At 38.9% G+C, this 16,385-nt stretch overlaps 1 protein-coding gene across 4 annotated transcripts in view; it reads right to left on the reverse strand.

Moving 5' to 3' along the window:
- Positions 1–935: 935 nt before the first annotated feature.
- ankrd11 (ankyrin repeat domain 11) overlaps positions 936–16,385 on the reverse strand; it is a 134,084-nt gene continuing 118,634 nt past the window's right edge. For 3 of the 4 annotated variants that reach the window (XM_067400215.1, XM_067400214.1, XM_067400213.1), the window contains 5 exons: positions 9,290–16,326; positions 8,911–9,009; positions 8,383–8,526; positions 8,194–8,286; positions 936–7,286 (listed from right to left, as the gene is read on the reverse strand). In XM_067400215.1, coding sequence (XP_067256316.1) covers positions 7,101–7,286; positions 8,194–8,286; positions 8,383–8,526; positions 8,911–9,009; positions 9,290–16,326 — 7,559 coding nt within the window. In that variant the 3' untranslated portion in view covers positions 936–7,100. The remainder of the gene's footprint in view (positions 7,287–8,193; positions 8,287–8,382; positions 8,527–8,910; positions 9,010–9,289; positions 16,327–16,385) is intronic. The other variant, XM_067400216.1, reaches the window with a different exon arrangement.

The following is a 16,385-nucleotide window of genomic DNA, read 5'->3' on the forward strand; positions in this document are numbered from 1 at the left end:
AGGATAAAAAAAAAAAAAAAAACTTTTCAAATTAAAGTCCCGCCTTCTACGTAAATGAGCCATTCGCTGATTGATAAAGCCATTGCATCACTGCAGCTGCGGTTAGAAGCTCCGGTTCCCATAGAAACCCGAGACTCGCGCTTAGGACTGCACATACGCATTGGTTAATGTAGCCTGAAAAATAAGCTTTTTAACGCTATTTTTGCTTAAGAAACAACATTTATGGGACAGTTCATGTCAGATTAATGAATAAAATTTAAATTTAATTTGTAGTACGCTATGGGTTCAAGTGTACTATAAGTGGCAACTAAATACCTTTTCTAAATACAGAGATAGTATAATAAAAGCACATTTTAGTTCATATTTAATTGTATCCCAAAATAGCACAGTTGAGTACACTTGGATGTTCTTAATATACTAAAAATTCTTCAGTACAGAATTAGTGCGTAAAAAATAAGTACATTATAGAAATGTACTTTTCACCTGGGAAAACAATCTGATGAGTAGCAAATTAATTTACTGTTATTTTATTGTGACATTTTTAGAAAATCAGGTTGTAATTGTGACGTCAAACCTCATGTATCATGAACCTGGTTAGTGAGTGTTGACTTTTTTTTTTTTAATTTGCACTGAAAACAAACAGAAATACACATTTTTTTTTAATAGTCAAGATTAAAGAATGTCCCTATTCAAAAACATGAGATATTCAGTACAAATTGACACGTTAATCTCTCTGTGGAATGTGCTAATCAAATATTTTAGTTTGTGGTTTAAAGATATGCATAGTTTGAATAAAATATGACATTTGTTAACATGATTGACATGACACTCAACATCTTCATACTACAAGAATAGAGCTTTTATCATCACTCTGGTTCCCTCTTGTGGCAGATGTGTCATACTGCAGCTCACAAAAACAAATCACAGAAGCCAAGTCATTTCAAAAATTTATTTACGAACATAATCTCTGAGGAACAACAGCAGTTCTCGCGCTCTCTGTACATGCAAGTGTAGAAAATAACAATTTTGAATTTTTCCTCTCCGTTAAGTTTTTTTTATTTTTTTTATTTTTAGTTTCTCGCTTTTTGAATTGCAGGATATCAACACAGCTAAAGGTGAAAGTACTGGATCTTTGACAGCACTGACATAGCATCAACAAACCCCACCCTCCCATAGCTGCTCCAACAATATGTACACAATTGAACTACATTGTACAAATAAAAAAAGATACATTGTTACATCACCGGCAGCGAGTGCGACACGTCTCGTTGCTGTTAGAATCTCACATTCTACGCAAGTTTAGACTAGTACAAAGAGGAGGGTGCAAAACGTCCTGGAATATTATTTACATCTATGTACAACGTCTCGTTTTACGCATTACAAGAGGAAAATTTACACAGCGGAGACCTTCAAACTCAAACATACCACAGGTGTCAGAAAGATAATAAATAGGTTATTTCTCACTATTTATATAGAGTTCAACATGTGTTAGAGGAGCTCAGTTCCATTTCAGGAAGGATCTGTTGGATTTTTGGAAAACAAGCGTTTTAAAACAAGGCTTGAAATTGTGGCTATCTATAAATGGAATAATCAGTAATGTAATTAGTAGAGGTAATGTGTTGCAGACAGAGGTCAGTGAGTCAACAGGCAAGCATGTGTACAATTTCTGTTGTCCAATCTATGGAAGCTGGTTTCCGCCACTGAATAAAAAATAAAAAAAATGTATAACTGCGACTTTTTCTCCCACAATTTTTTTTCTCAGAATTGCATGATATAAAGTCGCAATCGCAAAAAAAGTTTCTTATTCTTGAGTTAATAATGCGCAATTTATGACTATTTCTTGAAAAAGTGACTTTATATCTCGCAATTGTCTCACAATTCTGACATTATATCTTGCAACTGCGACTTTATATCACGCAATTCTGACTTTATAACTTGCAATTTTAAGTTTATATCTCACAATTCTGAGAAAAGTCAGAATTGTGACAAAAAGTTGCAATTGTAATATAGTCATTATTGCAATATAAAATCGCAATAACGAGTTTCTCAAATTTTTTTCTCAACTTTTTCTCTAAATTATTTTTTGCAATTCTGACTTTTTCTCTGAATTTTGAGTTTATATCTCGCAATTCTGACTTTATAACGCAATTGTGACTATACAGCAATCTTGACTATATTGCAATTGTGACTAAAAAATAAAAAATGTATAACTGCGACTTTCACAATTCTGACTTTTTTCTCAGAATTGCATGATAGTCGCAATTGTAAAATATAAAGTCAGAATTGCGATATAAAGTCGCAATTGCAAAATATAAAGTCAGAATTGCGATAGTTGCAATTTTTTAAACATTTTTTTCTTATTCTTGAGTTAATAATGCGCAATTATGACTCGCAATTTTCACATTATATCTTGCAATTGCGACTTTTGATCACACAATTCTGACTGTATAACTCGCAATTTTAAGTTTCTCGCAATTTTGAGAAAAAAGTCAGAATTGTGACAAAAAGTCGCAATTGCAATATAAAGTCGTTATTGCAATATAAAATCGCAATAACAAGTTTCTCAATTTTTTCTCAGACTTTCTCAAAATTATTTGTTGCAATTCTGACTTTCTAAATTTTGAGTTTATATCTCGCAATTCTGACTTTATAACTATATCGGAATTTTGACTGACTTTTTTGCGACTTTCTCTCACAATTCTGCCTTTTTCTCAGAATTGCGAGTTATAAAATCAGAATTGCAAGATATAGGTGCAATTCTGATATATAGGTGAAATTTTTCTCAGAATTGTCGCAATCCTGACTTTTTTCTCAGAATTTAGTTTCTTATTCTTGAGTTTATAACGCACAATTTTGACTCTCGCAAACGTGACTATCTCATCATTGTGTTTATATTTCGCAATTGTAACTTTGTATATTGCAAATGTGAGTTTATTTCTTGCAGTTGCAACTTTATATCACGCAATTCTGACAACTCGCAATTGTGATTTTATATCTCACAATTCTGAGAAAAAAAGAATTGTGAGATAAAAAGTCGCAATTACCTTTTTAATATTTTGTTTAGTGGTGGAAACAAGCTTCCATACCAATCTCATGGTCAGTTAGTCCCAATACAGTATATTTAGAGCGAGTTTTCAATAACAATGTAACGAACCTTATGGCTTATGAGCACTGAATAGTGGAAATTGGTTTATACTTTCTATTACATATCACAATTTCAAGCCTTTTAAAACTGAATCAGTTGTGTGGGAACCCAAAAAGCCTTCACCAGGCCAGAGGACAGTGGAAATTCACATATCTTGTAAACAGTAAGTATACAAGGGCTTAGTGATGATACATAAACAAGTCACTAATTCAATTTCATGTGGGGCAAAAACAAACAAACAAACAAAACAAAAAAAAATGCACCTAATAACATCAAAAGCACTTATCTGAAATCAAGGGGGTTTGTTAGAAGAACCACCACGCAACACAAAAGAAAGCACTGGAATTTGAATGGAAAGCTATTCATTATTATGCACTGTTTGTAGACATTGTGTTCTGCACTGCACAGTACTCACAAAACACCAGGACATGAGTCATCCAAAACAATTACCTGCAGAACTAGTGACACCTGTTGCACCCAGACTCAATGCACACATACACAACTGCGTCATGTGGGATTTTCACAGACTCACAACCACACATGGAAACAAAAGAAAAGAAAGAAAGAAAAACACTAGCCTGGATGGTTAAGCAAACATCACACAACCTCACACTGAAGTACAGGCAGGTAATGAGAAAGGGTAAAATATCAAAACACATTTCAAGTTCCCCTCCCCCCGAGAGAAAAAAAAAAAAAAAAAAGTCTAATAATTAGAAATTAAAACTCTTTAAAAAACAATTCTCTTGCACTAGTCCCCTCTAGGTTGAATTTGAACATCTAAATGTACTGTAAAGTTTACTCCGATGGTAAAGGACAAAATAAAATCAGAGTTGACATTGGTGCATTTTAAAAAATACTGTGAGGGGAGATTAACAAGGATGTTAAATATGAAAAAACAGTCAGCGAGCCCATGTATACAAATAGTGAGTCCAAGAACGGAAGTGTGTGTTTTTGTGATTTGTAAAAGTATCATTTCTAAGCTTCAGGCAATAAAAGTCACCTACAAAGAGTCACACATTAAAAACTCAATTGCTTTGGGACTAAGAGAAGAACTGTAAATGCAATGCATTTCCTTCTATTTGCAGATAAGATTTAGACTTACAATATTACAAATAAAACAGAACAAAAGCTGGAATGGAACTAATGAGAGGTGATATCTTATTTCCCAAACTCTTTTAATCGCTAAGATTTTTAAGAACGGTTGTATAGTGCAGAAAAGAGGGTGAGGTGGGAGATTAAAAGAAACTTGCAGTTTCGTGTCTTAATAATGACTGTAACATGAGTAGAGGGCATGACACAAAAAACTCCCAAGGTTACAAATGTGTAAAATTCATTCATGAGGTGCTTGTATATTTGGAAAGACCCAAATAAAGTAAATCGTGTCCTATCCTACTACCTATGACTTGTGCGGCTTTAGAAAAAAAATCAGAGACGTTAACTGTATAAAGGCATTTTCTTGGTTTATACTTTTTAAAGATATATACTTGTGTAATAAAACGATGAATAATATACCTCTACTATTCTTTAAATAAATCCATAATCACTCTGCTACATCTGGAAACTATGATCGTGGCCCTGACAGAGTAATCAGGAGAGAGATGGTGTTGCCTCATGATGGTGGTGATGACAATCTAGATTTACTTTGACTAGCCTGGGACAGAATCTTTAAAGGTACAGTTCACCCAAAAATGGAAATTCGTCATTTATTCACCTTAAAGTTGTTCCAATCCTGTATGAATTTCTTTCTTATGCTGAACACAAAAGAAGATATTCTGAAAAATATCTGTAACCAAACAGTTGATTGGCCCCAATATCTTCTATAGTATGGAAAAAACAAAATATATATACTATGGAAGTCAATGGGGTCCCAAAACTGTTTGGTTACAAATATTCTTCAGAATATCTTGTTTTCAGCTTAAGAAATTCATAGAGGTTTGGAATAAGTTCAGGGTATGGAAGCTTGTTTTCACCACAAAAAAATCTCACAATTCTGAATTTTTTTCTCAGAACTGTGAGATTTAAACCCACGATTGTGGGTTATAAAGTCAGAATTGCGTTAAGATATATATATATATATATAAAAAAAAAAAAAAAATTGCATGATATAAAGTCGCACTTTTGAGTTTTTAATCACGCAATTCTGACTTTTTCCTTGCAATTGCGAGTTTTTAATCACACATTTCTGACTTTAACTTGCAATTCAGAGAATTGCGAGATATAGTCACTATTGAATTTTCTCAGAATTATGAGTTTATATCTTTTTTAAAGTTTATATCACGCAATTCTGAATTTATAACTCACAATTGAGAAAAAAGTCAGAATTTCGTGATAAACTTGCGAGAAAAAAGTAAATTGCAACTTTATATTGCACAATTTTTTAGAATATAACTCGCAATTATGACTTCATAACTCCCAATTGAGAAAAAAGTCAGAATTTCGTGATAAACTCGCAATTGCGAGAAAAAAGTCGATTGCAACTTTACATCGCACCATTTTTTATTACATAACTCGCAATTCTGACTTTATAACTCACAATAGTGAGAAAAAAAGTCAAAATTGTGAGAAAAAGTTGCAATTACCTTTTATATTTTTTATTTCATGGCGGAAACGAGCTTCCATGTGAGGGTGAGTTGATGATGACAATTTTCATTTTTGGGTGAACTGTCCCTTTAAGGACTATTGAATGGAAGTCTTGAAAATACTGACGATGTGTTCAACTTTTGGCCCATGGGGATTGAGGGGGGAGGGGGGTGATGGGGGGGGGAAGTGCTGCCCGAAAGTGAACTGTACATACAATGATAACTTTTATTCATTTATTTTTTTTACACTTGACTGAGTGATGTTACAGTACATAAGTTATTTACAACTGTGCAGTAATGTGTGGCAAAATAAATTATCTAGAAGGCAGCGAGAATACATTGGTTAATGATTATAAAAACTGTACATCATTTACGGAATACTTTTTTTTTTCAGTTTTCTATTTTTTTTTTCCATTAAACTAATGTTGGCTCTGTAGTGTTTCAAGTCACTTCCTCAGAAAGGGAACAATGAAATGCCCGAGTAAAGAAAGACATAAACCAAAAACAAACATAAAAAAAGAAAAGAAAAACTATAACCTTGTAAGTCCTTGTCTCGTGATTTGTGACAGCAACATTTGCTCTTACATTATTAGTCTTTTTCCTTATGCAGTTGTTTGAAACCGGGCGTGGCTTAGGGACCATCCGTCCATGCGTTTAATCCAGCATTTGGGACCTAACACACTGTTGTCGCCATGTGAGGCCACTCTAGGTCTCATGCCCCTAAAACTGAATGCAGTCTCTCCTCCCCGCTCTGCTGCCGCCTGTATGCAGCTCCCTGCCCTGAATGTGGGGCTGCACGGGGCGCTTTACAGCAGGAAAGCCACTCTCTCCACTGCTGTAGGCATTTGTAGACTCAGGTCCAAACAAGGAGAAGGTTTCCTGTCGCACTCTTTTGTGTCTTTTTTGTGCCTGCACATCGAGGTGTTGGCCCTGTTCGGAGTTCTGTGTCCACCACTGTGCCGTCTGTCCCCTTGTTCTGGAGCACATAGGTGGATGAACCTGTCTCAAGCTTTTTGTTTGTTGTAACTGGGGTGGGACAGAGAAAAATGCTGTCCCATGTGTTCGCCCAAATAACCCAAAAACAGGAGGGACATGGTTCAAAGCAGTTTTGCTTTTTCAAATCCCAAACAAAACCATAAAAACTTGAGGACAAAAGTGCAAGTTGTGTTTTCTCCCGTAAAAAGACGGTTGGTTCCTCCTCGGGCAGAAAAGGATGAGTTTTATGCCATTTACCTTTTTTTTCTATATAATATATATTTCTCTCTCCTCAAAGAAATCTCCTCAAACCGGCTAGCCCTTACCGAACTTTGTTTGATGTCTCTTTGATAGATGGTTAATATTAGACCGAACTCTCAGAGTCTGAATGTTTGTCGTTGTCACGCAGGCAACAGTACAAAGTCGTCGTTGACGTCGACCATTGGCACGTAGAAGGAGGGGACCTCGTTCACACACAGAGATTTGTGTCCAGCAGGGTCCAGCTCCTGTACCTTGAGTTGCCACTCCATCCTTTGCACTGCATTCAGAGCGGCGGCCTCATGCTGCTGCCGCATTAGCAAACACGTCTGTCAGAAGAAAACGCTTATAATTAGACTTTGGAAAATACTACAATATTTGCACGTTTAAGGCATAAAATGACTCAAAGACCTAAAAATTTAACCATGCATGAATTCTGATTTTATAATGCTAAATATAAGAATTCTATCAATAAGAGTGTACTTCCATTTAACACAAAACTTGTCTCAAGTCCACTTAAAATATGAAAGTAGGGATGTCCCAATCAAGTTTTTCATGCCTCTGATCCGAATCATTGAATATGGAGTATCTGCCGATACAGAGTCCCTAACAATACATGTATTTTCCTAGTGCTTGGTGCACACTTTAAGCACATTAAAGTTAAAGATAAAGTCAAGACCATTTTTTTTGCCTTTATTGTGACAGGATAGTATAGAGTGGGCAGGAAGATATGTGGGGGAGAGGGGGACAGGATCGGGAAAGGACCACGAGCCTGGACCTGAACTCGGGTCACCCGAAGAGCAATGTCGCTATCGGCGCTGACAGTGTTGTCTCAATTATGAATATGGGCAGAATAATTGCAAAAAGAAGTGGATTTAAGGTTGGTTCGGTGTCCGAATGCCAATCTGTCAGTCAAGTCAGAAACAAGACGCAACCCATGGGTTATGGCAATGACGTCTCAGATAGTCTGACAGAAGATAAAAATAAACCGTAAATAAATGACATTCGAGTGATTTGTTACAAAAGTGTGCATCAAATATGCTAAACACGAAAGCTCAAACAGACCTCAATGGGTCATCAATGACACACAATTAAGATTCTTTTCCTTTTAAATGTGCATACCGCCACCTACTGTACACCACCTGTGTGCCAGCTGACGTAATATAAAGGATCACGCTTGCGATTGGCTCGGGACATCCCTACATGAAAGTGTACAGATTCTATACTACAACTCACCTTCATGCGGTCGTACTTATCATCCACATCTTGAATCCAGGAGATAAACTGCCGAGCATTGAAGCGATCTCTCACAGACTTGTTTTCATCCCCCTGGAGATCGCAATTTGTTAGAAATGTAATAAAATCTATATTCGTAGGCTTTGTGACATCTTTGAGGTATTAATAATAGTTCAAACAAAGACTCACCTGGCTTTCTGATGGCATGTTGTAGACTTCAGAATCCAGCAGCATTGTGCAAGCACTAAAAGGAACGGCCTGATTTGCGATTGTTCTTGCTGCTCTGCAATGAACACGCAGCACTTCCTGCTCACAAGATACAATAAGCTTCTCCTGTAAGGGAGCATAAAATCAGAGTGAGACTAGACAAGCAACTGATCCATTGATACCCTATGAGCATTCATCTAATCAAGGGACAAGGCTGGTAAACAGTCTTTTTTAAATAATCAAGGTCTGCAAGTCACAGTGAGAACATCAGAAGGAAATTAGATGAAATGGGGAGCATGATCATACTGTAATATGCTTACTTAGTCAAAATGTATATTGCATATAACTTGCTGTTCTATTACACAAAGCCTTTGATGAATCAAAGGATTTGTGCTGTGTGATCATTGCATACTAACGGGGTGACTTCTGAAATTAGCTCAGTCATTCATAAAGGGGAGGAAACAGAAAGAGAAAATAGAGAAAGACTAAAGGCAAAGAATAAGAGTTTACCCTCTCGATGCTGTGCTGCAGTCTTAGTTTTCCTCTCACTGCCTCTTGTTGTCTGAACAGCTCTTTCAGGGGCTCCGACAAAGATGGGGGTGGAGCAATCTAAGATAGTAGGGAAAATAGTCACGTCTTGTCATTCTGGATAACTCTGAAATTGAATGACTAATGTTTAGCAGGACATCCATATAACACTGGAAATGCATTAATGGAGACATACTTTGTCTTAACCAAGCATGATGTCCTAAATCTTGCTCCATATAGTATATTAAACATCAAATATGTTTTGGTTTTGGGTGTGACCCGTCTCGTCAGAATAATTTATCATGCTTCTGGTTAGGTATTAAGAGTCTTTATGCATTAAACACAAAAATAAAATTCTTACCACTGGAATATGAAGTTTGCTCAGAGGCTTGCCATCAAGTAGATAGGAGCCTGTGTATGTCACATACTCTGCGTAACACTGGGGAGCTTGAGGTGTTATGTAACACAAAATCTTCCGCTTTTCCTCAATTTTCTTGCGGATCTGAAGGTACTCAAAATAGGGGTTGGATCGGTCACTGTGGTATGGCTCTATTTCGTCCAATTTGATGGCATTCACAATGACTGCCAGAGTCTGCTGGATCATCTCCCGAGTCTGCTTCATTGCAGTGTTCACAAGCTGAACCTGCAACGGTTGCTGGCCTGATTTTGGAAACTTCCTCTTGCGTGGATGTTGGGACTGGTTGTCATCATCCTCAACAGGCCTGCCTTTTGATTTGGTGATTAGTGCAGGTGCAGAAGGAGTGGATGTCTGAGCTGTGGTTGAGCTGATGGTCTCTTTCTCCTTTTCTACAGTGACACAAGAAGTGGTCACATTTGTGGTGACTGGTAAGGAGGATACTGAAGAGGTGATGCTTGATGAACTTAGTGCGGCACTCTGCTTGCTCTGATTGGCCAGCATCTGAGCCTTTTTCCGGGTCATCCTCTGAGGTATTTCCTCAATTTTCTTGGGTGCCTCAGACACTGGTATAGTCACAGACAACTTGGCGGTTGTCTCAAGGGCCTCTGACACTTGGGTGCTGCCAGGCATTGAGACAGCTGGAACCTGAACAGAAGGATGAGGGCTACATGAGGGGCCCAAAGCTACTACAGGATTTTGTCCTAATGAATGTGGTTTTGTGGTGTCTGATAGTTCCAAATATGGTACCCTAACAGATGGCATCATTGCATCTGGGGTTGTTTCTTTTTGCCTGTATTCATTGTCCTTTTCACTGTCTGTAGAAAACAAATTTCCATTGTTTTCATCCACTTCTTCAAATTCCCCCCTCTCCTCTGGGATTGTTTCTTTCATGGGAGGAGCGTCTGGGATGTTCTGAGGCTCTGGCTCCAACTCACACTGCGGTCTATATCCATCCTCGCTTACTGGAGGAACCAAATCCTGACCAGATTCTGTAGGAGGCACAATTGCAGGAGAACAAGATGTTTTGGACAAACTTGGCAAGTCAACATCCATTATGTCAACATTTTCGCTTGTCTCAATGACTGGAGGTCTTGTCTGAGAAGGTGGAAGCTTACTCTCTGCAATCTCTGGGGCGGTTATATCAGGGTCCTGCATTTCCTTCTCTTGAAAAGGAAGCTCTGGTATAGAGAAGGGACCCATGTCATCCATTTCATCAGCTGCACCAGGGAATGGATCAGCCCATGAAACAACAGGTTCTTGGATGACTGGTGGGGCTACAGACATGCAGTTCTCTGCAGCATAAGTGGGAGACTCTTGCCTATTGTCTTTCATCATACATGGGGGCTCTAGGTCCATTTGTGCTTCCTCAGGATTTGGTTTGCAATCAGTGAAGAAAGTTTCTAGTCGTGGTGATTCTGACTCCAATACCTCTGTTACAGGTCTTTCTGGTGATGAAATGTCTTCCACTGTGTCTTTGTGGAGCTCATAATGAGTCTCAGATATTTGTGATGGACAGTATGCTCTGGAATAAGTAGAGTGAGGTGGTGTCACGGGCATTACACTTGGAATATGCTGCATTTCACAATCGGAGTGTGAATATGGACTGCTAATCTTTGACACAGCTGCCTCAACCTCCCTGAAACTCTCATTAGGTGATTTCATGATCACTTCTGAATTCCAGCCTAAAGACTGATCACATGAATTTTCCATGTAGTTGTCTTGCGGATGGGTTGGTGTTGTGGGAATTTCATCAGGATCTCTTCTATCTGGACATTCAAGCCAAGCCTTTTTGTCAGATTCCTCAATCCCAAGTGCATATGTGGGATCGTTTCTGGCCTGGATGGACTCGTCTGCAGCGTGGTGACCTTCTGTGTCATCCTCAACAAAATCATCTTCCTCCTCATCCTCTTCTTCTTGCTCTTCAACAACAGGAGGCAAGTAGTCACTCACACTGACAGGGTGAGCTGGCATTAGAACAGGTCCACTCTGCTGTGGCTCTGAGAGGTCATCAATATCCATGGGAGGCAGGGCAGCAGGGGCTGGAGTTGGGGGAGCAGCTATATCAAGACAAGGCTCCTGGGGTTCAGGTCTATGGACTGGAGTTGAAGGCTTCATGAGATAGTTGTTATAGACACTCCCCAAGTGTTCACTGCCATCGTTGATGGAATTTACAGTAGGCGCTTCATCTGGTACTCTATCATGTTGTGGTAGGTCAGGCCGTGGAGACATCATGTCAATAGGGGGTGAAAAGTATGCTGGGGAAAGGCAATTAAGTCTGTCAGCTGCAATCTTGTCCTCAGTAAGATGTGAGGCTGAAGACTCAAATGCTGTGCCTTCTTGTATATGTTGTTGTCGTAAAAACTTTTCTGCCTCTACTTTGAACTCACTCTCAAGTGGTCTTCTGACATCAGAGGTGACAGAGCGACTCACAAGGGGTAATTGCATGTTCTTCGCTGGTGTTATGCATGTTCCCTCCTGGAAGTTATTTGATGAGTTGGAATATCTATCAAAGAAGGAAGGGGAGCAGGCATTCATGGACATAGTGGTGGCCGAGGAATTCTGACAGTCAAGACCATCAAATATGATATCAGGATAGTCCTCTGCACTACAGGATGGAGTGCGTGGAGTTTGCATGACTTCCTCATAGCTTGGACATGAGATCACAGATGTTGGGGTGGGGACACCTGTTGGTCTGTTCTGGTCAGGTCTTGGAGATGCAGGAAGACTTTCCTTCATTTGGTGGCCAGCAAGCCAGTCTTTTGAGTTCTGACTGTCCATAGGTATTGGCTTTCTATCAGGTGACATCATTTGGGTTGGAAGGACAATATCTTTCTTTTTTTCTTTCAAAGCACTTTCCACTGAACCAGGTTTTTTGGAAATTTCACTGCGGTTCTTCTTTAGTTCTTCATTTGATTTAGGTTTATCTTTGAGTTTTGGGTCACCTGAACGATGCCTCAGTTTTTCCATCTGTTTCATTCTTTCTTTGTGTCTTTTATGGCGCTCTTCAATCTCTTGATCTTTTAAACTAAGCATTTTGCCAAAACTTGTTAGTCTGAGATCACCATCAACCAAAAGCTTTTCACGAGGCCGGTTGTCCTTTCGAGTTGTCTCTTTTGACTGGCTGAATTTGTCATTCTCATCTTTGACCTTTGCTTTGAGATCTTTGTCCATGATATCTTTATTCCTCTCCTTATTTTTCCCATCAAATTTAGAACTGTCGTCTTTAGATTTATCTTTAAGACTTGTGACTTGAGTGTTTTCCTTCATTCCAGATTTTTGTTCTTCTTTTGAGTGTCTGAAAGACCCAAATCCATCTGAATATTTATGCTTTTCCTCTTTCACTTTTTCCTTGTGTTTCTCTTTCTTCTTTTTGTCTTTTATTTTCTCACTGTTAATGACACTATTTGTCTTGTCTTTTTTGGACATCTCCTTCTCAAACTCAAGAGTCTTTTCCAAGTCATCCTCACCATCAACTTTGGAACCATACGGAAAAGTGTAAGGGTCAGCCTCCAAAGGCATGGGTTCTTTGTCAAAGGGCAAGCTTTCCCTGCGACCATAGGATTCTCTGATCTCCTCTGACTTATCTTTTTTATCCCCCTTTTCTTTCTTGACTTTCTCCTTTTCTTTGTCATGACTCTTTTTGGATGATGAAGACGAGGAATGTCTATGCCTCTCTTTTTCTCTGAACTTATCCTGTGGATTAGAGATGGATAGTGACTCTCTTCTCTCCTCGGACATGTCAGGTATGCTGATGTTGGAGGAATCATAGAAACTGCTTAGAACAGGCTCATGACCTCTGTCTGTGAAACTGTCTGATGAAATTTCACTATTTCTATCATTGGAATCATCTTTATAATCATTCATCGCCTCTTCCTCAAGTTTCTCCAACAAGGATTTCTCATTTTCACCACTCCCCTTTGAGAGTTTTCTGTCTTTTAAGTGCTCTACCTTGTCTTTGTATTTGTTTTTGCTCTTTTCTTCACTGACGTCTTTCTTGTCAAGAAGTTTCTGCTTGCTTTTCTTTTCTTGATTTGAATCCACAGATGCTCTGTCCTTACGTTCCTTGTGTTTTGTGTCAGTTGAATCTTTGTCCTTTTTATCTTTGTGTTTTTCCATGGAGGCTTTTCTCTCTTTTCCAGCATCAAATGTTGCCTTCTCCTTTTTCTTATCTTTATGTTCCTTTTCCTTTTGTTTTTCTGTGGAATGTGTTTTCCCCTCAGAGTATTTCTTATGTTTATCTGTTTGGAAATTATCCATTTCATCTCTGTCTGGTGTGGAATCTTTCCTGTGAGAATCTGATAGTCCAAGAGAGTCACTTAATTTTGCAACACCCCCATTATAGTTGTCATCTTCATCTTCACTCTCATCTGTAAAAATATCTGCAATTGTATACCATGTCTTCTCTCTCACCTTTTCAGGTTTTCGCTCCTCTTTCTTAAACTCCAGGAAATCTTTTTCTCTGTCAGCATGTTTGTCCTGGGATGTCTTTTCTTTCTTATCTTTATTCTGTTCAGATGACATCTTCCTTTCTTTGTCCTTGATATGAGAATCTTTATGCTTTTCTTTAGCACCATCCCGCTTGTCTTTGGGGGCCCGTTCTAGATCTTTCTCTTTCATTGATCTATCAATTGAGTTTTTCTCAGGTTTCTCTTTTTCCTGGTCCAAATTTCTTTCCTTAGGCTTGTCCTTGTGTTTTTCTCCTTTGGACTTCTCTTTCTTTTCCACACCATCCATTTTCTTCTCCCTTTCCTTTCCAGAGTGGTTCCTCTCTCTGGGGTCAGACTTACATGTTGTTTCATTCTCTGGTTTTTCTTTAAAGAAGGCCTCACTCCCATAGTCGTCTCTCAAAGATTCTTGTTTTGTTTTGGAGTCTTTCCTTTCTTTAGTAAACTCATAGGAATCTTTTCTGTCTCTGCTGCCATCCACAGAATCCTTCTCTTTCTTCTCTTTGACACCCTCTGTTGATTCTTTGCGTTTCTTCTCCTTTTCTACCGACTGACCAGAATTAAACTTTTGTTTGTCTGTCCAGTCTTTTTTCTTTTCAGTAATCTTTTCAGAGGATTCCTTGTCTTTCTTCTTTGATGCAGGTTCCTTTTCAGGACGCTTATCTCCATGATCTAGCTTTTTATCTTTGACTTTATTTTCCTTTCTTCGGTCCCTGCTTTCCTCCTTCACTGTTTCTACAATTAACTTGACCGCATTATTTGATTTATATTCTTTTACAGGGGCATCCCAGCTGTCATCTCCATAAAGCGAACTGTCAGAAGACATGTCTGACTGCCACCGATCATGGGGGTCGTCTGATGCACTCATTTTGGTTTCCTCTAGTAAGTGATTTTTTAAGTCATAGTCTTCATAATCAGGTTCCTCCTTGATGTTTTTATCCCTCTTAGACTTTTCCTTCTCTTCTTTTATGCTTTTCTCAGATTTAAAATGTTTGTCGTCTTTTTGTTCATTCTTTTTGTCAATTTTAAGAGATTTGTCCTTAGACTTTTTCTTTTTATCATCTTTATGGGCTTTCTGCTTCTCCTCCTTTGCCTTGTCTTTGTCTTTTATACTTCTCTCCTTCTCAGTCTTCAAAGGTTTGTCCCTCTCTTCTTTGCTCACCTTTTCCTTGTTTGACTCCTTTGTCTTCTTTGACCTCTCTTCTTTGATCACCCTTTGAGTTTCTTTACCTGGCCAGTCCTTGTCTTCAGATTTACCTTTAGACAGTCTGTCTTCCTTCTTAAAATGATCTTTCTCATGTTTTGAAAGTTTGACCCTATTTTCAGAAGGTGACTCTGTCTCAACAATTAAAGATTTCTGCCGTGTATCATCAAAGTCAAAAGAAAAGCTCTTGACAAACTTTTCATTCATGTCTTGACTCAAAACCACACTTGGAGCCTTATCTTTTTCCTTACTTTTGTGTTTGTGTTTCACTTTGTGTTTCTTCAACACCTTTCCATCTTTGTCTGTTTTAGAAATGGCTCCATCTGTGTTTGAGTTCTTGTAAAACTCAGAGTTCTTTTTGTCTACTGCACTGGCATGTGTGTTGTTTTTCTTTCGGTTATCTTGCACTTTCTTTTTCACCTGTTTCACAGACTCAACGCTGGAGTCGGCAGACGAGTAGTCCGACTCGCTGGAGAGCCTCGTTCTGACCGAGTCCGAGAGGGAGCTGACATCATCTGACCATGTTGGAGAGGACACAGTCTTCCATCCATCTGTCCTCCACTGCTTTGGGTGCTGCTCTGCCAGAGACTGTGTGTGTTTCTGTGAGCTCAGACTCCCATGCGAGGAGGACGAAGAGACTGACAGAGAGCTAAAGACAGAGGGGTCTTTAAGGCTCAAAGTAGAAGAGTCCTTTACACAATTTGCACTCTGCATGGATCCTTTATCGTCCTCACTCTCAAGGTCCCCAATCTCAGAGTCTGAGGTGCAGAACTTGTCATTCACTTTACCAAAGCGCACCTCCTTGCTGACATTATTTTTTGTCTCCTTCTTCCTTTTCTTCTTGACTTTACTTTTCTCTTTTTGCTGCTTGGAGCTTAGTGACGTTGATTCCCGGCTCTTTGCGTTGGTCTGAGGTGCAGGTTGCCTTGGTGTGGTCGTGGGTGTGAAACACAACGTCCTGTCGTCTTCATCCGAGCTGTTGCTGTCCGATAGGATCCTGCGCACAGCCTTCTTTGGTGTTAGCGAGTTGCTTTTGGAATAGGTTTTAACCTCCATCTTGGGTATGGAGATAAAGTTGTTTGTCTTGCTGACGGGATCCTTACGGAACTCTTTCTTGAGCAGGTGCTTGTCGTCCACAGGTGGGACACGCTCCTCCTCATCATCCTCGTCAAACTCGTACTCATCCTTGACTGGAGTGGTGATAGATTTGGGTGGGTCCATGCCCTTCCCTTTTAATTTTAAGCCCTTCTCAAACTCTGAGTCTGTATTATTGCCATCAACAGAGCTGGATGGGGCAAATGATGGGGCATCTTCCTCTTCAGAAGAATCTGCTGAGATGCAAAAAAATTCTTATTAACATGTACACATTTTCTGCACTTTCTGAAATGCA

This window comes from Chanodichthys erythropterus, chromosome 11 (assembly GCF_024489055.1).
Source record: "Chanodichthys erythropterus isolate Z2021 chromosome 11, ASM2448905v1, whole genome shotgun sequence".
Taxonomy (NCBI): domain Eukaryota; kingdom Metazoa; phylum Chordata; class Actinopteri; order Cypriniformes; family Xenocyprididae; genus Chanodichthys; species Chanodichthys erythropterus.